Source organism: Lissotriton vulgaris, chromosome 6 (assembly GCF_964263255.1).
Source record: "Lissotriton vulgaris chromosome 6, aLisVul1.2, whole genome shotgun sequence".
Lineage (NCBI taxonomy): Eukaryota > Metazoa > Chordata > Amphibia > Caudata > Salamandridae > Lissotriton > Lissotriton vulgaris.
Window position 1 is genome coordinate 1,407,517,130 of NC_141694.1, and position 23,079 is coordinate 1,407,540,208.

The 23,079-nt window shown below is 47.5% G+C and overlaps 1 protein-coding gene across 3 annotated transcripts in view; it reads right to left on the bottom strand.

Moving 5' to 3' along the window:
• CFAP61 (cilia and flagella associated protein 61) overlaps positions 1 to 23,079 on the bottom strand; it is a 1,856,219-nt gene that overhangs the window by 1,308,825 nt on the left and 524,315 nt on the right. For all 3 annotated transcript variants that reach the window (XM_086927518.1, XM_086927517.1, XM_086927519.1), the window contains one exon: positions 17,814 to 18,226. In XM_086927518.1, the coding sequence (XP_086783644.1) occupies positions 17,814 to 18,226 (413 nt within the window). The remainder of the gene's footprint in view (positions 1 to 17,813; positions 18,227 to 23,079) is intronic.

Consider the following 23,079-nt stretch of genomic DNA (forward strand, 5'->3'; position numbering starts at 1 on the left):
CTTCCTGTAGCAGCACATGTGGATATTTCTGCGGGTGAGGCTTCAAGAGCTTGAGGCCCCAGCATTCGAAGGTCTCGCTACCCCTAGGATGTGGTACCTTAGGGTTGTTCCCAACAATGTGGTGATGATTGCCTCTGAGGTACCTTTTTCGGGGATCTGAGCAAACTTTACGGATGTTAGATCGGAGGAGGTTAGCCCCTTGAGGGCCAGGACATGTTTGAATAGGGATAGGTGTTTTTTCCTGTTGAGTATGTTGTGCGAGCCCTTATGGATACAGTGGGGAATAAAAGCCAGTTCTTGCTGTTCCAGGGTGCTTGTACTAGGAGGCTTGCCTTGTCCTAAGGGTAGAATTTGGGAATCTGGGGAGTTTGGGGGGGGGGGGGTCTGAGATCTGCAGAAAAGAAGCTCATCTAGCCCAATGAAAACCTGTTTGTGACCCCGATCTGTCTTTGGCCGTCATGCGAATGGGCATGGTGATGACTGAAGATGGTTGTTGGAGCATGTCATTTGTGTCAAAAACAACAAAAGTGGGAGATAGAGGAAATAGGAGAGGACGAGTCCTCCAAACTTATATCATATAACCAAAATGAGTCACTCCTAGGAAAATGGAAACAGTGTTAACCTCGTAGACGAAAGGAAAAAGTGTTCTTTTTTTTAAGTAACCCTCACCAGGTTTACCCCTTGGTGGCATGCTTCATCATAGGGTTCATCCCTAACCTGCTACGGAAAGGGGTGTGCTACAACCAACGGTTGCGTGGGAGCACTGTTAGTATGTTTTGCCTATCCACCTACACTGATTACAATGATATTGGAGTGGGGTCAACTAGTTTCAAGCCCTACCCCAAGCCACGGGTGAACAGGTAATCCCACAACGAGGGAGTAGCCTTGACAAAAGTATAACTACAGGTTTCCCTTCACCCTGGGGGGTGAGGGTTACTTAAAAAAAAGGAAATCTTATTCCTTTCCTCTACAAGGTTAACACTGTTTCCAATTTCCTAGGCATGTCATTTGTGTTCAAGTGGCGTTCCCCCTGGAAGTGCCTGTTGAGCGATAGAGGGTTTGACCACAATGTGTTTCGAGTGCTGCTAGCAAAAGTGATGGAATCAAAACTGGGTGCGTGGTTGTTTGGCACGACGGGCGGTGGCTCTGTGTTAGTACTTGTGTCTATTGTTTGTTTTTCAGGGACCACTGTTGTGGTAAAGGATGTTTAGTGTCAGGTTTGATTGACCAGTTAGGCCTTTTTGTGATCGCTGTAGATTGGGTGTGCGGAATGCTTGCCCCAGTGATGAGTATAGGAGTTTCTATAGCCCTAGTTCCAGGGTGGATGCCTTGGGTGTCTCTTGCACGGCTGTAGTTATTTTGTTGAAGAGAGGTTTGTGTCAGTAGTGACTGCTGTATGCTCTGTGTTCTCTGTTTCTTGTTTAAGAGTTGAATTGAAGATGGGGAAAGGCCTTGCAGACCCCTGTTCGGGGTCAATCTTGTTGGTATCCCCGAACCCTGAGGTCCAGGTTCTTTTTTCGAAACGTTGCTTTTTTGACCGTTTTTTAGTTTCTTTTATAACCTTCTGGAAGAAATTGGTTTGGTTTGGTTTGGTTTGGTTGGGCACCAGGGGGAGGTGGAATTGATGGGGCCCTTTTTTGAGATGGTTCATCTTCCTCGGTTAGGCTGGGGGGGTGGGGGAGGGGGTGAGACCACAGTGTTGCGATTCTGGGTGCGTGTCCCTGCACTCGTATCCGAGGAAGGTGTTTCTACTGTGAGGCTGGTGGAGTGCGTTAACTGTTTGGTAGCAGGGTCAGGCCCCTTTTTTGGGGGTGGGGGTGGCTCCCCTTGGTGGTGCAAGTGTAGCGCTGTTATTATCGGTTAGTGGAGGAGATGTTTCCTGCTGTTGTTGTTTTTGGGGGTTTTTCCGGCGTTGTGGATATTGCTCGACGCTATCTACGAGCAAGCATAATAGTTCTGAAAGAGACGATAGTTTATTGAGGAAGAGGAGCATCGGTATGTTTTGTTGGCTTTCGAAAGCCCAATGGATTTTCCCATGGAGGTAAACCTAGAGCCCAGGTTGGCTAAGGTTGAAGCCATTGTTTGGATTAGGTCTATCTCGAGTCCTATCTTTTGTGATTACCATAGAAGAACACTGGTGATGGTGTGTTGCTTGATATGGAAAGAGGTCAGTGAAACTGAGGAGGGGCTCAGGGGACTGGGGGGATGCTTCCATCTCTGCCTGTGTTGGACTGCTGGGGCTGAGTTATAGCTTTCTGCAGAGTCCCTGTGTTTGGGTCCGTGAGGCTTCAATGCAGGCTTCCAGTGTAGCTAGGAACCGTATGGATAGTTTCCCTAGCTCTGATGTACATTCTCTCCTTTTCATCTTTGTGGGCGCCTGGGTAGGTATTTACTCTGGTGTGTTGCTGTCCATTTGGGGGCCCTTCAATGTCTCCTGGGTTCTTAGTGGAGAGAAAGAGCTAACTGCATGTGTGTGCACCTACACTGTTAATGTTAACATGCCTATGCTTAGGATACTTGATAAGATTTCAGTGTTCCAGGATTTACCGAGCAGGAAGAATGATTGCCTCCCTTTTGTCTAGGTTTACGGGTGCATTATTCTGGGTCAATGCTGGTTTTTCACCAGTGGGATGAGGCTGCTGAGGAAGCTCTGAGTTGTCAGAGACTGCCTGTTTTCGGTTTGGGTAGGAGCAAGGCGTGTCGGGTGACTCCCAGCTGGAGATTTGTTTGCAGAGCTCGTGGATTTTTCTACTGCCAATAAGTTGGACTGGGGCAGAGAGGGTGAGAATGGGTATGCCTCAGGTGGAGCATTGCTGAAATATTCGCTGATCTGCCCCCATTGATTGATTGAGCTCCTTGATATCATTGCTTGGTAGAAGGATGGACTGTGGTTTCCTGCCCCGAGGGCTTGGTTGCTAATAGAGCTGGAGAGATGTCTGCTCAGAGAGTGGTTCCCTTCCTCTGAGGTAATATTTTTCTTTTGGACATGGTCCCTGGGCTTTGCATGTGTCCTGGCTTGCTTGGAGTAGGTTGGGCTGAGCTGACTGGGCAGGCGCGATTGGTGGGACATAGCTGAATCGATGGTAGCGCCACCTTACTATCCCGAAGTTGTCGTGTGGGGCTTGGTCCAGATGGATAGGTACGGCACTGGTGCGCCATTATGGTAGAGGTTCGTAGTAGCTGATGGGGGACTGCTTGAGAGCAGGCAGAGTTTCTGATGTGGAGGGGCCCAAGCCTGGGTGCCAATAGTCACTGAACAGTTGGCCCCCTGCCCCAATTCCACTACTCCTTTGAGCCTCCCACTGCACTGGTGAGCACAGCTCTATCCTTGTGTGTCCAGTCCTGTGACCAGTACTTAGGTCCCTGGCAACTGGGTGGGAGGGTTGCAGTGTACTAACTGCTGTGTTGGCTGGCAGCTATGCAGAATTGTTGCTTCACTAGGCACCCCTGGACTGCTCCCCAGGAGTCAAGATGTCCAATAACGGGCCCTTTGTGCAATCTGTTGGAGTTAGACGGGTAAGGCTGCAGCTCTGATGCCGCCCCTGCACTCACCACAAGGGTTCGGAAGCAGTGACACGGGATGCATGAGCACACCAGCACGGGACTCAGCTAGACTAGCTGAGGGCTACGGCACATTGCGGTGTGGGGTATGTTTAGCCCCGTGCCAGGCGGGCTTTCGTCCATCGCACTCCACTGTAAAAGTAGTCATCTCTGTCATGGACAAGCTCAGAGGGGGATGGATGCCAACTTGCCCCAAGCACTGGTCCTCCTTGATTTGTCGGCCGCCTTCGACACGGTTGATCATTCCATCCTTCTCACCCGTGTCGAGGCGGCCGGCATCAGGGGCCCCGCCTTGGCTTGGCTCACTTCCATCTTGAGGGACCGCATTCAGACCGTCCACCTGGCCAACTTCTCTGCAACCCCATGTAAGGTTTCCTGCGGTGTTCCTCAAGGCTCTTCACTTTCCCCTCTTTTGTTTAATTTATACATTTTCCCCCTCATTTTTGCTTTACAGAAGATGGAGGTCACGGTCTTTAACTATGCCGATGACCTCCAGCTCATTTTCAACCTCTCACACTCTCCCGACTCCATTCACAACTTTCAAGCAGTAATGACCTTCATCAGGGACTGGATGACCTGCAACCACCTTAAGCTCAACCCCGACAAAACGGAGCTGGTATTAACAGGTGGCAGCTCCAGTCCCTGGACCTCATTGTTTTGGCCCCCCTCCCCTTGGTACCCCCCTCACCTTCCCCCTCAGCCAAAACTCTGGGGATAACACTTAACCAACACCTCACTCTGCACTCCCAGATTAGCACAGTGCTTTCATCTTGTTTTTTTATCCTCCGCACTATCCGTAAGATATCTCGTTTCTTTTCCCTCCCGGCTCTGAAACTCATTCTCATGGCCATGGTCTTGTCGCGCCTGGATTATGACAACATTTTGTATAATGGTGCTCCCGTCTATGCCCTCCGGCGCCTTCAATTGGTCCAAAGCCAAGCTGCTTGTTATGGCCTTTCTAAATCACACCACATCACTCCTCTGCTTAGAGCCTTGCACTGGCTCCCAATCAGAGAAGGTGCTCTATTTAAGTTGGGCTGCACAACCTTCCAGGCCTGCGCTGGGACGGCTCCAGCCTTTATCAACTCCGAAATTAAAATTTACACACCCAGCAGAGAGCTGAGCTCCTCCTCCCAGTTCCTTCTCTCTGTACCTTGCTTTCGGAAGAATAAATCTGGGGGCATGAAGTTCTCTGTCCTGGCCCCCACTTTTTGGAACACCCTTCCTATTACCATCAGGTCTGTCGCCTCCTATTCTGAGTTCCGCAGGGCGCTGAAGACCTTCCTCTTCACACAAGCCTTCTCGCCCTAGCACCTGCAAATCTGCCGTCCAGGGTTTGCATCCCTAGCACCAAGAAACCACCTGGTAGCTGTGCGCTTTATAAGTACTTTAACTTCAACTTCAACTTCATGGTTCCATGCACCGTACAGCTCCTCCGGTGCTCCGACCAGAGACATGTTTCTGCCCTCCTGCTACTGAGCCAAAGCTTGAACAGGGGAAGGCAAAAAAATAAATGGGACAAGATTCAGATCAAATACCACTTCAACTTCGACTGTCTGGACCCTCTGGTCTTCGTTTTGGGAACCAAGACTGCACCAGGTAAGATTCCTGCAGCTCCTGGTCTCGTCGTCCTGCTGGTCTTCTGCAATGTCTGGGTCCGTGCTCCATACAGGTTCTTCCACCAGGCCTGTGGACATCCAAAGACTCCTGAAGAAATCTCCCTTGGATCGAAGGAGTCACTCCCATGCACCTGTAGGCACCGCAACGCAGTTGACCGGTCTGCTAATAGTGAGCTCCCACGGACTCCGAAAGGCTCAGCAACACAGGTGGTGTTTCTGCAACTCCTTCGAGGCCTTCACTGTCTTCTCACTGAGTTTAAGACCAATATCCCTCGTCTGAACCGCTGGAACAGAACCCCTATGCACCCCTTCGACTTGCCGTTGCCAAGGTTTGTTGACTCTCTCCTCCAGATATCTTCGGGCTCCAAGAAACTCCTACCTCAAGCATCTCCTGCAGCCAAGATCTTTGCCTGCATCACATCCTCTGCACCGTGGGCCTCCATCTTTTCGTGAGCTGCTCGAGGTCCTCTTGCGACTCCTCTGGCTCCGGCTCGTGGGTCTTCTCGAGGATCTCCTCTGGCTCCAGTGGGCTCCCCTTCTTGCTGGGGCCTTCTCTGACTTACCTGCTTGTGGTGAGTCACTTGGTCCTTGCTGGTCCCGACATTGCCCCTTTTTCATCAACTACGTTGTTTGTTACTTGCCAAAGCATGTTGGTGCCCCTGCCGGACACTGACCCACTGGCTCTTGGCATCCGATATGGGACAGCTCGTACATGGCTCCTGGTCTTCCACAGTGTCACCTGGTCCACAGAGCTGCAACTTCAAGGGCACCATTTAACTCTCCTGCATCCCGACATCAGTGGGCATTCGTCTTCCGTGCCTCCTGGTGACTCCTGAGTGACATAGACTCTGTCCCCTCTGCTTGCAGGTTCTTCTCACCTTAAATCCACCTTTGAGTTCCACCAGACACCTTTGTCTTCTTCTCCAGCAGCACCTTTCCTTAAGTGCTTCATTGTGGTCTTTGGCGGTTTCCGACGTCACGTGACACCGATGCACCCGGCTTCCCTGGTGTAGGTATCCTGGTTCCAGGGGTATCCACGGGTGGAGTGACTCTCCAACCTTCCATCTTCCACGGGGTGTCTCCAGGGTCAGCTGGGAAGGGTCCTTTTTCTTAATGCCACCACGATTTAACCATTGACTAACAGTGAGAACACCGTCGTGTTCCCACTCTGCACACGACCTCTGTGGGGTTCCTAGATACTCAAAACAGAAAAAACTACTTTCAGAGGAGGGTCAAAGGGAGTGTGTTTATAGACCATCCAAGTTAAAACCCCTGCTGAAACTATGAAGAACAATAAAAAAAACTTGAAGGTCTGAAGTTAAGCTAAGTCCTCTAGGTTCTCACTGAAAAAACTGCAAACTGACCATGCCCTGAACCAGCCCCCAAGTGGTCAAAAGACACTAAGGATTTGATGAAAGTCCTATCAGCCCACCCTTATGGCGGAGCCTCGTCATTTAGGACGTCTAGAACCAGGCTGGTGTGTCCGTGCCCAGATGTATCGGCTGGATATCACACAGCTATGGTTCAGAGAATGAAAGTGTCCTTGCCACTGGCGGTGCTGATACAGTGCAGTGCAGTGAAAATAAAGTGAGTGATGTTAAAATGACGGTCAAGGCAAAAGAAAAATCCTTTTATTGGTATTCACCTGGACGTCACATTAAAAAGGGTGGAAAACAGTGTGACAAAATCACTGTCTACTTTGCTAGGTGGTTAATAAGGCCAACATGTTTCTGCCATTGGGTGAAAGTACACCGGCATTCTTCAGGGCCACGAATGGATACCCCCTCTGGAGGCAGGGGAGGGCTTGAGCTCCCTAATTACCCTAACACCTGCTCACAACACACACAACTAATCTACAACTCAAAGTGGAAGGGAGGTCCTCCATAGCTCTCCAGCTGCCTCTGCAAGAACCCTGGAAAGTTTGCCGGAGAGGGATTCTTCAGAATCGCTTGATACCAGCCTTGGACCACCACTCACCAAAAGGAAGCCACAGCCTTGGCGTCCTGCTGTAGCAGAAATCTCATTCCCCCAAGAAACTGGACCTTCCTGATAATCCGGGGGTTTAGGGAGCTGGTAATTTGGACAGGGACATAGTGTTAAACACACTTAAGGACACTATTGTGCAATGTGTTACCCTGTTAATGGAAAGGCTGGCCTCATTGGATCTTGCTGTATCTGGCTAAGATTATAGAGTCTTAGGACATCACTGGAAATTCTTTCTTTTGTCCTGGTTTTAGATCTACTACTCCCAAAAGTGTCCCTAGTAGAGAACTTAGTGGCATGCCCAGGCCACATGTCTTAGTTTCAGATTGTGCTCCTCCTAAAGTGCTAGCAAACATGGAGGCTCCTGTGTTGCTCCATCTTCTCCTTGTGGCAGAGGGCACCTGAAAGGTATAGCTAGAGTAGGGACTGCATATACCGGGTGAGAATGTACGCATTTTAACTACAGCGCGAACGGGGGCTGTGACGAGGGACGCATGAGAGCGTCCTATTTCCATGACAACCACGCAGTGTTTACCCATAGAAATCAATGCGCATTGTTGTTTAAGAGAACTTGCGTGTCCCAGAAATGATATTGAATAAGCGTCGAGACTTCAGAAAGCTATGGCATACAAGAGCAGCTACAAACGGGTGAGAATAGACATACTATAATGCGCTCGTGTGTGTGAATAGACACACCATAATGCGGTCGGTTGCTATGACAACCGCTCGCTCTTCAGAACGTTTTCAACCAATCCTGGAAGGAATAAGTAGTTGACTTCCGCCAATAAGAAAGCGCATATAACTATAATAGAAGGCGCGTTCGGTTCCCAGGGCAACTGTAATTCCATTTGTCAACAGCGAACCAATCAGTTTAGAGAAGAACGAAAGCCAATACAGAGGCTTTCGTATAAAAGTGCCGAGGTATGAGTAAACCCTTAGTATTCAAGACGTTCCATCAGTGGAAGGACGTGTGGACTGACTGCCAGAGACCAGGAGCAGGGAGGCCGAACCTGTGAATTAAGGTAATGGAAAACCAGGATACAATAGAACAGAGGGGTAGATTTAGACATCTCTGACTTAAAACTATATTACCTTATGACTTCCTGAAACTTAGAAAAGGGGCCATTAATACAAATAGAGTGTAAAAATTCTCTGAGCTAAATAAAAACAGAGGATTGATTAAACCTATGGGATATTAAAAAGGATAAGAATATAAAAATAGTCTAAATGAAGAGAGTACATAAATCTACAATATGTATCTCTTTTTGTTGAATAACAGAAAGAAATTGGAGTGGATCAAAAAGGAAGGTGGTAGCAACTCATCCTGAACATTGCGCCAACTATCCTATTTTTTAATGGTGAGTGATTCATCAATAATCTATTAAGAAATAGTGAAAAAGTTTTTCCTGAAATAGATTGAAGCTAATTTGTGTTATAAAATTCTCCAGGGCTATTGAAGAAACCCATTTGTAGAAAAACGGTGGCTCCCCCTGGCAGTCCAAGACAAAGTTTTTATAACCCAAAAATCAGGTACTGTACGAACACACCTTTGTGTTGATCTACAAGTTAGCATAAGGTCATAACAAAAATTGGGATTCTAAATGTAACACCATCCTATTTTTCTTTATTCACCGCAATTAGTGAGATCAGAAATTGAAAATCTGGTCGGGAGAATATCAGTATCCAATCACTACATGGTACAGAATTCACTTAAACTGTGTCCAGTGGGCGCCTTGCCCTATCTAAATTCAAAGGTATGCCTAACCTATATAAACAATATATTATAATATCATGTCCTGGGTTCATAAGCATTGTACCGTCAGGTCCAAGGGAAAGGTAAAGACTATTAGTTTTGTCAAAGTACAGGAATGTATATCAACAGAAAAATATGATTGTTTTGATAAAGACCACAGGGGTACAGGATTTGAATAAAATCTTTTTTGTCATTGAAGAAGAATACAGTACAGTGACTATGAATTGTGTTTAGACAGGGTATTGTGTGAAGAGATGCCCAGACCACTACAAAAAATGTAACTCTGTTTTTTAAATCTTTTTAAATCTGTCTAGAATCAGTCCTGAAGAAGGTTCAAATACAGGATACCGAAACGCCGCGTCGACTTGTGATTCTTGTTGTTTTTAAAAAAAATCTTTTTATGAAATGTATAATGATGTTTTTAAATTGTTGTATATTGTATTATAAATATAAAATAAATGCATAACAGAGTTTTAATGAAATCTTTTGTGTGGTAAATATCTTTCCAATATTTCTTTGAACCATTATCAACTGTACTTGTTACGTAATTCATTTTCGGTAAACACCAATGCTTGGTGTTTAAGAGAAAATATCTATGTTCAAATTGTGTTTGTTAAAAAATACTCCCCTGGATACACAATTCTCTGAAAATTTGGTCACTGTAACAATAGAATTGAGTTGATATATAGACCTTATCTCGCTAGTTCAAGGTTGCTTTTATAGATTGTTATTTTTGAAACCTGTAACTTTACCTTTCCCGCCGGAATGAACGGCATGTTAGTTTTTGAGTAATATACTCAACCTATGTGGGCTCTTCTTTGAGGGGACGCCTAAGTCTTTTCAAGAGTTACTATTCCCCCCAGTCCCCTATCAGCTGTAGTGGGGTCCTCCTTTTTATCTGATAACTTGCTCTCCACAGTTACCACTTAGAGACCTTTCTAAGGCTGTCTAAGACAACTAAAATCACCAAAAGAGTTGTCTGGATTAGTTCCAGTAATGATTTACTGGGGGTCCACAGATGTCAGTGTTAAGAACAGCTGTTCTGCTGCATTCCCCAACTATAAACTTGATTTAACTCAGATTTGTAATATATCTACTCTGACCTGTAAAGAAGTGGGCATGGATGAAATTACCCTGGGATGTTATTACCATAACTCTTGATGGCCAAGCCTCGGGGCTGTCATTATGTGGTATGCTAGTAAATCTGATAGGCAGATATACCTTTTTATCAGCCTCATCAACATTTGATTAATAACACAAATGATCCCTAAGTGGGAAGTGTAGCCCTCAACTTCCACTACAATAGTTTCCTAAGGAACCCTTCGAGTAAGGTTAGCTTATGCATTTAATGTATGTATTCCCATTTCAACAAATTATTGTTCCAAACATAAAGTACCATGAGCGGGCCCATCATCACCTGGAAGAGGTTGGGTTGGGCCCCCCTTCATTCATCCCAGATCTGGTAGGATTAATTTGCATTACTTCCCACATTTGTACATTTTGCCACCATTATTTTGTTCCCTGGTGTCTTACGCTCACTCAGATTATTACACTTATACCGGTGCCATGGGGAAGCGCAAGTTACAATGCCCTATAGACTCTGCTGAAGTTGCTGCTGCTAGATCCACCAATGGTACTACCCTAGATTTTTTTGGGGCACGGGCAGTGGGTGTAATCTCAAGGGAAATATCAAAATGGATACCCCCTCTGGAGGCAGGGGAGGGCTTGAGCTCCCTAATTACCCTAACACCTGCTCACAACACACACAACTAATCTACAACTCAAAGTGGAAGGGAGGTCCTCCATAGCTCTCCAGCTGCCTCTGCAAGAACCCTGGAAAGTTTGCCGGAGAGGGATTCTTCAGAATCGCTTGATACCAGCCTTGGACCACCACTCACCAAAAGGAAGCCACAGCCTTGGCGTCCTGCTGTAGCAGAAATCTCATTCCCCCAAGAAACTGGACCTTCCTGATAATCCGGGGGTTTAGGGAGCTGGTAATTTGGACAGGGACATAGTGTTAAACACACTTAAGGACACTATTGTGCAATGTGTTACCCTGTTAATGGAAAGGCTGGCCTCATTGGATCTTGCTGTATCTGGCTAAGATTATAGAGTCTTAGGACATCACTGGAAATTCTTTCTTTTGTCCTGGTTTTAGATCTACTACTCCCAAAAGTGTCCCTAGTAGAGAACTTAGTGGCATGCCCAGGCCACATGTCTTAGTTTCAGATTGTGCTCCTCCTAAAGTGCTAGCAAACATGGAGGCTCCTGTGTTGCTCCATCTTCTCCTTGTGGCAGAGGGCACCTGAAAGGTATAGCTAGAGTAGGGACTGCATATACCAATCAGAGACGTTTTAAGGCATGGGCAAAGTGGGCTCTGGCTCAGGGCCTCAGCCTTTCACGGGGCTCCCTGAGAGAGACTTGCCCTTATGACCTTAAATCATTCTTAAACAGATTGTTTTAAATAGCGTTTTCCTTTAATTGATGTTTAATGTGGGGAATGTATAAGAGTTTATTACAGACATTTTTCAGACAAATGTTTTTGTTTCATGCAACAACCATAAAAAAAGTTTTTTCGATCAAAACAGGACCTCACATATGAGAAATGGGAGAGGGTCACAGAAGTTCTTTCAGAAATATTAGTGAGCTGCTGCTGTGTTACAATATTGAAAAAACACATCACTATCCCTGAATATTAGATGGAAACACTTTTAGAATTTGGACCAGTGTGCCGGTGCACTGTCAGTTATCAGGCCAAAGATGGCATGAAAGAGCGGTAACTGGATCATAAATTCCAAACAGGGGCCCCATAATACTTTTGGCCCAGGGCCCTCAAAATCTTTAAGACGTCCCTGATACCAATATTAATACTTTGACAGTGGATGCTTCTATGAGGGTGAGGGGGGCTTATCAATTAGCAGTTGAGTTGCCCTATTTGAATCTCTCCCTGCCTTTTGTCCCTATTTTGCTATTTTGGCAGAGGTACCCCATGTCAGGGAAAAGCAAACCACCTCCAAACTGAAAAATAACGTTTGTCACTGGTTTCACCATAATATTGACTTTAATGCTAAGGGCGTGTAGAGGGTGAAGAGGAAGAGGGGAGGCAAATGTAGATTAGATCAGGACCATAGTCAGCAAGGTGGGACAAGGCGTTGATCAGGAGAAAGAGTCAGTCTGGGGGAATGAAAAGACCGTAAAATGGCGGTTTCAGTCTCCAGGATCCCAGGTACCTCGCAATAAAAAATGGCGGCACTGCGTCCAAATACAAATTGGGTGAAAATTCCCAAAACGGAAAACCTACCCCATGAGCAGGGTTGAGAGGGGGCAGATACCGGATGCATAATGAAGGAAGTCAAGAGGTCGGAGATCGCCCACGACACATCGGAAGTCCGGGGAAGAACAGGAGCAAAGCAGCAGCCTCATAGGGGGAAGGCAGCCATGGGTCAGGCGGGCGCATCAGCCAACTCGGTGAACAGGAATAGCTGTGTCGCGACACTCTCGAGGCAGCTCTGATGAGGGAAAGACAGGACCCACGCATCCCCCGTCGAAACCGAGGACAAGGTGCCAGCGGGACTCCAGGTACCACGTAGCGGACCAGCACAGAGGCGAATGGAAGACCTCCTTGGCGCATTCTCGTTATTTTTATTACTGCTTAGCTGTGAGATGGTAGGCACCGCGTCTCAGGACCAGAAAGGAAGGCAGACAGCCACGCGTCCCAGCTGCAGTTACCAGAGAGGTGCTGCAGGCAATAGATCTCAGCCAAGGTCCAGAAAGGAAGGGTTGATCGGCGGGGCTACCATGGAGGCAAAGCCAGCCCTCCGCAGCGATGCAGCGAACTAGCGACCGGCAGAGACACAGGAGCTCGCTAGGAGAGGAAGGAAGAAAGGAGGACCAGCGGAGTGAAGATGAGCACTGTGCCCGATGACCGGCTGGGTAGGTGACGGCTGAGGTAGTGAATCGGAGCCGATCTCCTCTATAGCTGTCGGGGCAGCTCCACCGGACATCGGGCATGTTGTTCAGGATCAGGATAGCATCGATCAGGATAGAATCGATCACAATTCCATGGGAGGTCTCAAGTCCAAGGGAGGGAGACCAGGGAGGCGAGAACCGCCGCAGAAAACACAAGACCGCAGGTAAGTACAGAGGGTCGATGAAGGGAGGATTTCATGGGATTTACGCCAAAAAGGCGATCCCTGGCCGGGAGCTCCCGGCTGAAGCTCCTCACCTGACGGCCATCTTCATGAAAAGATGAATGAATACCCATCCTTAGGAAAGATCACTCCTGACTAAATTTTGGCTGAGGTCCTTTCGGTCATCTATTTATTTTACCACGGGGCAGTTTAACCCAAATATGATTCAGGTGTGCCCTTGTGATGGATGCTCACGGAAGACTTTGAAACATTTGGTGCAGTTTTGTAAACTTTAGGAGTTTTTATGATGCAAGTATTTAATTCCGATTCTATAATCAAGGGGATTCCAACAGTTCCGGCCTGCCTTACTATACTTAAACCTATTACCCGATCATGTAGTAATCCTGGCTTTCTCCTCTTTCTTGAGAAGTGCCTTATTTTGGAATAAGATTATAAATAATGTTAATCTTTGCGCAGTATGGGTGCAGCATGTTGGAGCATTTCTTTTAGTATTTATAAATATTGTTATTATGCTGGCTTTCATTATACCAAAGAAAATCCAGATACTTTCAGATTCATTATTGGCTATAGTAAACAGGCAAGAGCCATCAGTAATATCATCAAGAGAAACTGGCCCATCATCCTTAGAGACCCCACAATAGGGCATCTGCTACCCAATAGGGCAGGAATCACGTATAGTAAAGCGCCCTCAATGAGAAATGAGCTAGTCCACAACAATCCAGGAAGCTGTACCAAAACCCCTTGGCTATCCCAACGTAAGGGCTTCTTCAAATGTAGAGTTTGCAAAGCATGCCAACATGGGGTTAACAAATCCACGTATAGAACTCCATTTAGTGATCAGGAGAAACCTCGTCACAAAAACCTGACTTGCAAATCAGAATACGTGGTCTATGTGCTGGAGTGTCCGTGTGGCCTTAGATATGTGTGAAGCACCATCCTACAGGGCCGCAAAAGGACACTCCAGCACATAAGGGTCATTAAAATCAAAGATCGGGCCTATCCAGTAGCACGTTACTTTGAGGACCTACACAAGGGAGACCCTAAGGACCCTGACATACTTCTTAATTGATTCTATACCCCCAAATAAACCTGGAGGTAATAGGGAAAAGGCCCTCAGAAAAATGGACACCAGATATATTTTGGAAATGGACAGCAAACATCCAGGAGGTCTCAATGAGACAGAAGATCCTTATACCTGCCTCTAGTTCCTTGAGGAAGAGAGATTCTCTCACATGATTTCCGCTAAAACTGAGTAAACAACAGCAACAATAATAAATATAGAATATCTATTAAAACATATAGGTGAATAACCATGCTGCCTCCCCATATGTCCATCACAGTTAGATTTTAAATAGGTGTTAGCTTTTTTTCACACACAGTGGGCTCTTAGACACCATTTTCTTAAATGTATTCTTTTGCACATCCACTTTTTCACAGAAAGCTAAGGCTTGTCATATATATTTTACCAAACTGTGATAACCACAGGTTTAACACATCTAAGGGCGAAAGATGAGGGCTACTTAGCATAACATCTATAGCGAAAATACATCAGCTACAATTAAGCATTTACTTTCCAGAAACAGGACAGTTTACAATTTGATTGCTAGCAGTTGGGTATTTAAACCAGGATGTTTTTAAATCAGCTCTGCTTACTAAATCTGTCTATGTTGAAAATAGCAAAGCATCGTTATTAATAAGTGATTCATGTCCATCACTGGACTGTCCGGTTTGGTAAATGCAAAACACAGGTAAACTCTTGATGAATGATGTTTGAAAAACAAATTAGGTCTTTTAAACTAAACCTTTTACATATTTATTTATATATTTATACTTACATCTATATTTATATATGTATATTTATTAATATATTTATTTGTGAGAAAGAAAAAAACAGAAAGAAATACATTACCTGTATATAAGTAACTTTTTCATGTTGACTTTCCTTGCGTTTTATTTTGCACTAGTCACTTTAAGAAAAAGGTTAAAAAATGGCATATAAGGCAGACCTAGAACTGTGTAACGTGTCATGTGATCATGGGTCTATGGACCCGAAACGCGTCATGGCTGAGGTTTGATTGAGCTGCAATAAACAACTCATTGTTCTGCACCAAATCGTGGTCCGGGCTCCTATCTTTTCACCTGTGGGAATCTGCAATTCGAGAAAAGTTGCTGTGATATATATATATATATATATATATATATATATATATTGTGGTTTTATCTGATTTAATCTGTCTTCTTTTAGGATTATATTGTATCATCGAATAAAGATGTATTCATTCATCCATGTGTGTTTCCTTTCTTTTAATGTTTCACTAGCTTTCTTTGCTTCTAATATGACACTTTCTTTAAGGAAGGTATCCCCACACCAAAACGTGGTCCTACTTAACAATCAGATCATCAATATCATTCACAGGGCAGTTATTACCCAGTTGGTTGATTTTACATTTTGGGCCACATCCTGTTGTGGTGAAGGGGGTTTCAGTGGCTGTGCCCTTCTAAGCTTTCAAAATGGTTGAAACACACATACAATCAACCCATTTATTGACACTATTAAAAAACTACTGACATTTAAAATGATTATAGAAAAAAATGTTTAGCTAAAAACACTAGTGACAACCCTTACTAAAAGAAATGTCTATTACGCCATACTTCGAAGATGGTGAACCTAGTCTAACCTCCTCCGTCCTCTCAAGGGCAGCAGAGCAATTTCATAAATCTTATTTTTTCCATCCCGACAGGCCTTCTGAAAAATAATTACTTGTCTGCATTCTACCATCAGCTTATTCTCAGAGCATCAGGTAAAATATGCCATTAGTGGCTTAACAAAAGTTCAAGATATGATAAAAAGGGCACAGCGAAAAATCACTTTACTGGGCAGGAAATATGTGAGGAACTGGTCAGAACTTGCGTCTCATTTCTTTTTACTGGGAAGGAGTTATTCCTCAATTGAACTCTGCAAATATACAGAAAATGCCTCGATGTGTACTTTGCCCATGTCTTCTTTGAAATATGTTCTATCTGCGCTTGAAGACTTGTAGTTCATGGTAGCAGAAAGTTAGGTACCATCCTATGCGCAGAGAGGAAATTACTAACCTCTTCTGTAAGTCGAGCTACCTAGAATGTTGGAATGCTGAAGTGGACTGAAAGCAGATGTCTGTGGGTGCCCAGATCATTCTGCGACTTGTGTTTGAGGTCACAGGAAACATTTTTCGATACACTGTTAAGCTGGGTCCCTACAGAGTTGACTCTAAAGTAATGATGAAAGGAGACATCTGTAGATGTCAGGTGCTGCCCCAAGTTTTACAACCACCCTATCTGTGTTTTTCATTGTTCATAGAAGTTATGTTTGGTTACAAGAGGTATAAGTGTGGGTGATGCCTGTACTTGGGTCACTTACGGTAGGAGTTGGGCTTGTAAGTGGTGAACTGGGACTTTTTTCTTTTTGCTCGAGTCACTGGGGGAAGCGGACATACCTCATAGTTACATAAGTACAGAAAAAAGGAAGGGATAGTGGAGTACTGACGATTATAATTAATTACTAGAAGAGTAACTTTATATAAATAGTTAACTGTAATATCACAATCTGTGAATAGCTATAGCATGAGATGCCGTATTTACTCAGTGTAGTATGAACAGAATCATTCCAAGATCATCATATTGGAACGGGGGATAACGTGTTAATACAATGTGAGTCCATGTTCTTCTGTGGTGCCAATCTAGGGATGTTGTATTTTCTACCAGGTTTTATCTGCAGCCATTTCCACAACCCAGGTTCGGGCAAGAATCTGGATATCCGCAGCCCCTTGAGAAAAGAACTAGAGGAGCGTTCGGCTGAGATTTTTGTATTGCATTTAAAAGTTATAACTTTTACCGTAACTCGTCAAGACTGCTGGCAGAAGAACATTTATTACATTTTGACACAAATATTTCTACTTCAAACACTGGAAGGAGAAGAATATTATTTTTGTACACCAACTTCTTTCTCATTATTCCGTTATTCCTTTTGACACCTTACAACAATGCTATGATTTACCTTGCTCATGCCTATCCCAATATTCTCAATTGTCTCAGGTACTCCAGGATAATATATCAAATAACAACTTTCCTCCTAATGTCACCCCATTCTTCCCCTTGACTCCTTTATATACCATTTCTCCTGATTCTAATGTGAAAGTCTCTCTTATATATAAACTCCTTTCTGCCTCCAACTCAGAACGCCCCAAAACACCAATTGAATTAGCTTGGGAATTAGATCTTTCGACCTCTCTTTCCATTAACGAATGGAACAAGTTGTGGCACAAAATCTCCACCACCCCTAAAGATGCAAATATCGCTCTGAGTGTCAGTTGAGGGAAAGCAATATCCTGCATGCAGACATGCAAGACTCTGGAAATGCGACCAATGTAATAGAACTAGTTTCAATGTTTAATTGACCAGTTTGCCTTCTGATCCCTTTTGCTTCTCCCGTGCAATCACGGCGTGCGCTTCAGCACAAAATAAAGAGTGGCTTTGCTAAAATCGGTGGCCAATTTTCATTTGCTGTGCTGCCTAAAGACCTCCTGCTCTTCGTCACCATTTACCAGTACCATGCGCCTATAAATGTCAGTGTAATAAAAGAACCATCTTTGCAGCCATCTAATTATTTTTCTTAATTGTCGCAGTAGATGTAAAATGGACATACGGTGTTAGTGTTTAATGCGATAATCTTGACGAGAAACATAACCGTTACAGGGCTAAACTTGCCTGGTTTCATGCTCTTCGTCAATGCAGAACAGCTGAATACAGAAAGCACTTAGCTCTCCTTTGTAGACGGGGCGGAAGACGTCTCTCTTCTTCTCGGTGGCGCGTGCAGGTGTCACCGTGAGCTGCGAGTCCGCACCTGGGATGACGTCAGTGGCTCGCGGCTCGGCGCTCGCTGTTCTGCTCGACGAGCCTCTCTGAGGAGAGGCGGCTTGCAGCTCGGCGCTCGCTGTTCTGCTCGACGAGCCTCTCTGTAGTAAGTCGGCTTGCACATCGGGGCTCGCTGTTCTGCTCGACGAGCCCTTCTTCTGTTGAAAGTCGGCCTGTTGCTCTGCGCTCGGTGTACGGCTCGACGAGCCTTTCTTCGGAAACGCGGCTTGCATCTCGTCGCTCGCTTTTCTGCTCGACGAGCTTTTCTGTAAAAATAAGAGACAGGGGCTAACACAAAAGCCACACTCATCTGACAGACAACGTGCTCGAGCAGGCCTCGTTAGCGTCTCTCTAGAGTTAGATATTGTAACGCCATCGAGAGGCCTTTACCATAGGCGCCAAATTATAAAACCTTGGACCAGGACTTCTCACATTATTTGCTGGTTGCACGTGCGCGTGGCTGCTCATGTATTGCCTGGGCCTTGTTTTAGAAAAGGAAGGTGTGAAGGCGGAACAGTTATTATACTTGTTGAACAACTATACTTTTTGAATACAACAAACAAATGTACCCATTGTTTTAAAATGTAATATTGACTCATAAGATCAGCTCCTCAAACGTGGACATATGCGTGTAATTTACATTAGTAAAATACCTTACATGTTCAATACCCTTTGCGATAATAATTTCCGAAAATACGGAGATCTGTGCGGCCCTAAAACAGACGAACAAGTTACTTACCTTCGGTAACGATATATCTGTAAGAAACATTAGTTAGTGTTAGATTCCTTACCTTAGAATATCCCCAGGCGTCAGTCTGGATCCGGAAACTTTTGCGTAGCAGTACCCCTGCGCGTCGGTAGGCGTCGTCTGCAGGCGTCCCCTGCGGCTCCGCGTCCGTCGTCGGCGTTGTGCGCCGTGATGACGTCGCTGGAGTATATAGACGCCGCCTCCGCGTGCTGACGTCAGTTCTTTGTACACAGCTTTTCCGCGCCAGAAAACGCAGAGCCATGAGAGAACCAACACTGGTGCCATTTGAAACTAGGGCCCTGGAAGAGATGTCCTTAACCCTAGGTATCAGTTCGCAGAACGGGGAGGATGGGTGGGTTCGGTAAGGAATCTAACACTAACTAATGTTTCTTACAGATATATCGTTACCGAAGGTAAGTAACTTGTTCATCTGAAAGAAACACGTTAGTGTTAGATTCCTTACCTTAGAATAGATACCCCAGCAATACCAACCCCGGTGGTGGGTCTGCGAACCAATACATTCCTACACCAGAAAGTCCTGGAGGACAGAACGGCCAAAGAAGCCATCCCTCCGGACTTGACTGTCCAGGCAGTAGTGCCTCGCAAAAGTGTGCAGCGAGGCCCACGTAGCCGCCTGGCAAATGTCCTGCAAAGGGACTCCCCGGCCCAGGGCAGTAGTAGCAGCCGTGGCCCGAGTGGAATGGGCCCTCAGCCCAACAGGAGGCTCCTTCCGAGCCAAAGAGTAGCACGCTGTGATGCACAGAACGACCCACCGAGAGATGGTTCGTTTACACACCGCCCATCCCTTCTTCGCACCCACGTAGCCAACAAACAGTTGGTCATCCACCCGGAACTGGCGTGTGCGATCCATATAAAATGAAAGCGCACGTTTTGGGTCCAGACGATGGAGCCGCTCTTCATCCTTCGAAGGATGCGGAGGCGGGAAGAAGGAGGGGAGGGTGATGGACTGCCCGATGTGAAAAGCAGAAACTACTTTGGGCAGGAAAGAAGGTCTAGTCCTTAGAACCACCTTGTCAGGATGAATGGACAGGAAAGGAGGTTGGACAGAAAGAGCCTGGAGCTCACTCACTTTCCTGGCAGAGGTGATGGCAACCAGGAAAGCCGTCTTCAAAGTCAGGAGACGAAGAGGACAAGAATGAAGGGGCTCAAAGGGAGCACACATCAGAAAGGTAAGAACCAGGTTCAAGTCCCACTGAGGCATCACAAACGGAACAGGTGGATACATGTGTGTGATGCCCTTCAAGAATCTCGTTACAATCGGGGACTTGAACAAAGAAGGCTGATCAGGAAGCATTAGAAAGGCTGAAAGGGCAGAAAGGTAGCCCTTGATAGTGCCCAGAGCAGAGCCCTGCTGGGCAAGAGAAAGAAGAAACAGAAGCACCTCAGAAAGGGGGGCAGAAAGAGGATCCACAGCCTTTGCTGTGCACCATGCCACAAATCTGTTCCACCGACAGGCGTATACCGACTTAGTGGAGGGACGCCTGGCTGCCAGAATTACATCACAGACTTCAGGAGGCAAGTCAAATGGCCTCAACTGCCACCGTTCAATCTCCAAGCATGGAGGTGGAGACTGGACAGGTTCGGGTGGAGGACCGTCCCCTGCTGCTGCGACAGAAGGTCCTCCTGAAGGGGCAGGCGGATCGGGGGACCGACTGACATGCTGAGTAGCTCGGGATACCAGTACCTTCGAGCCCAGTCCGGAGCCACAAGGATAACTTGGGCCGGGTCGCGCCTGATCTTCTTCAGCACTCTGGGCAGAAGTGGTATAGGCGGAAAGGCGTATAACAGACCGCAACTCCACTCGCGCCGAAAGGCGTCGCCGTGCGAGTGCCGTCTTGGAAACTCCAACGCGCAGAACTGATGACATTGCGCGTTCTCTTCTGTGGCGAATAGATCTAACCAAGGCTCTCCCCATTGCAGAAAGATGCCTTGCGCCACATCCGAGTTCAGACGCCATTCGTGATCCATCGAGCACCGACGGCTGAGTTCGTCCGCCCTGGCGTTCAGAGAACCTGCCAGGTGTTGAACCGTCAGAGTCACGCCCTGACGTTCCAGCCACTGCCAGGGGCGCAGAGCCTCCTGGCAAAGGGTCCACGACCCCACCCCGCCCTGTTTGTTGCAATACCACATGGCGGTGGTGTTGTCTGTGAACACCTGCACCACACTCCCGTTGACAAAGGGGAGGAATGCCTTCAGTGCTAGACAAATCGCCCGTAGCTCCAACAGGTTGATATGGAGCCGGGACTCCGCCGGAGACCAGATGCCTCTGATCTCTGCCTCTCCCAAGTGGCAACCCCAGCCCTGGAGGGATGCGTCCGTCACGACAACGTGCTCCGGTTGGGGAAGGGAGAGGGATCTGCCCCTGACCCAATCGCGGTCCATAAGCCACCACTGTAGTTGTCTCGCAGTGCCCTCCGAGATCAAGACGTGGTCGGACAAGTTGCCCTGATGCTGGGCCCACTGAAATTTCAGGTCCCACTGCAGAGCCCGCATCCGGCACCGGGCGTGATGCACCAGAAGGATGCAGGAAGCCATCAGTCCCAGCAGCCGCAGCGTCAACCTGACCGAAACCCGGGATAGCGGCTGAAAGATGGGAATCAAAGCCTGTATATCCCGGACCCGCCGTTCCGGAGGATAATCCCGAAACTGCGCCGAGTCCAGAACCGCTCCGATGAAAAGGAGCTTTTGAGAGGGACACAGGTGTGATTTCGGCACATTGATGGAGAACCCCAGGTCGTGCAAGAGGTCTGCCGTCATCTGAAGGTGGTGGACGACTGTCTGGGGCGAGCCCGCCTTCAACAGCCAGTCGTCGAGGTAAGGGAAGACTGAAACCCCTAACCTGCGCAGATGGGCTGCGACCACCGCCATCACCTTTGTGAACACCCGTGGGGCGCTGGTAAGGCCGAAGGGAAGCACGATAAACTGAAAGTGCTCCTGGCCTACCGTGAACCGCAGGTAATGCCGGTGGGCCGGCAGGACGGGGATGTGAAAATACGCATCCTGCAAGTCCAACGCTACCATCCAGTCTTGCGGGTCTAGAGCAGCCAAGACCTGAGCCAAAGTCAACATCTTGAACTTCTCCTTCCGGAGGAAGCCGTTGACGTTCCGTAGATCCAAGATAGGACGTAGGCCCCCCTTGTCCTTCTTGGGTACCAGAAAGTAGTGGGAATAGCAACCATGCCCTACTTCTGGCCCAGGAACGCGCTCGATGGCCCCCTTGGCCAAGAGGGCCGTAACTTCCTCCTGCAGAAGTGTCAAGTGGTCCCCCGACACACGGTGGTTCGGCGGTGGCATGGCTGGAGGAGTAGTCTCGAAGGGGAGGGAGTAGCCCCTTCGGACGAGCTGCAGCACCCACCTGTCCGACGTAATTGTGCGCCAGTGAGCGTGGTGATGGCGAACCCTGCCACCCACTGGCGTCACATGGGGCCGAAAGCACGGACTAGGAGGATTTGGAGGCGGATGCTGCGGGGGGAGGATTGGCCTGACCCCGCCGTTGACCCCTACCGCCGCCACGGCGGTTTCCACGGCCGCCACCGCGTTGAAAGGATTGTAGCGGCGCGTGGCTGGCAGCACGTGTGGGGACGCCCCTTCCTTGGCCACGAAAGGAGCGAAACGAACCCGTTTGCTGGCGCTGGGTCGAAAGACCCAAGGACTTGGCCGTGACCCTGGAGTCCTTGAAGCGTTCCAGCGCGTGGTCCACCTTGTCACCAAAGAGGCGACAGCCATCGAACGGCATGTCCATCAAGGCATTTTGGACGTCTGCCAAAAAGTTGGCGGATCTCAGCCAGGCGTGGCGACGAATCGCCACCGTCGTTGACATAGCTCTGCCCAGCGAGTCGGTCGTATCAAGACCACACCGTATGGAATATTTAGCTGCGTCTCGGCCCTCAGCCACAGCCTTGCCGAGCTTCGCCCGCACCTCCATGGGGCATTCTGGCAGCAGTTCCGCGACCGTGTCCCACACAGAGTGGGTGTAGCGGCCCAAGAGGCATGCGGTATTGCAAGACCGCAGTCCCAGACTCAGGGACGAGAAGACCTTCTTACCATACTGGTCATACCTCTTGGATTCCCGATCGGGCGGGGCCGACGGGAATGCGGTCTGGGAGGTAGAGGCCTGGATCACCAGACTCTCGGGGGTGGGATGGGTGGACAGGAACTTGGGGTCGTCCGGACAAGGACGGTGGCGTCTGGCCACGTTCCGATCAACAGGCGAACCTGAAGCGGGCCTGGACCACGTGCCCAACAGAACGTCTGACAAGGCTTCGTTAAACGGCAGCAGTGGCTCCTGTGGGCATGACTGCGGTTTGAAGACCTCAGTGAGGATGTTAGGCCTCACGGCCGCGACGGGGA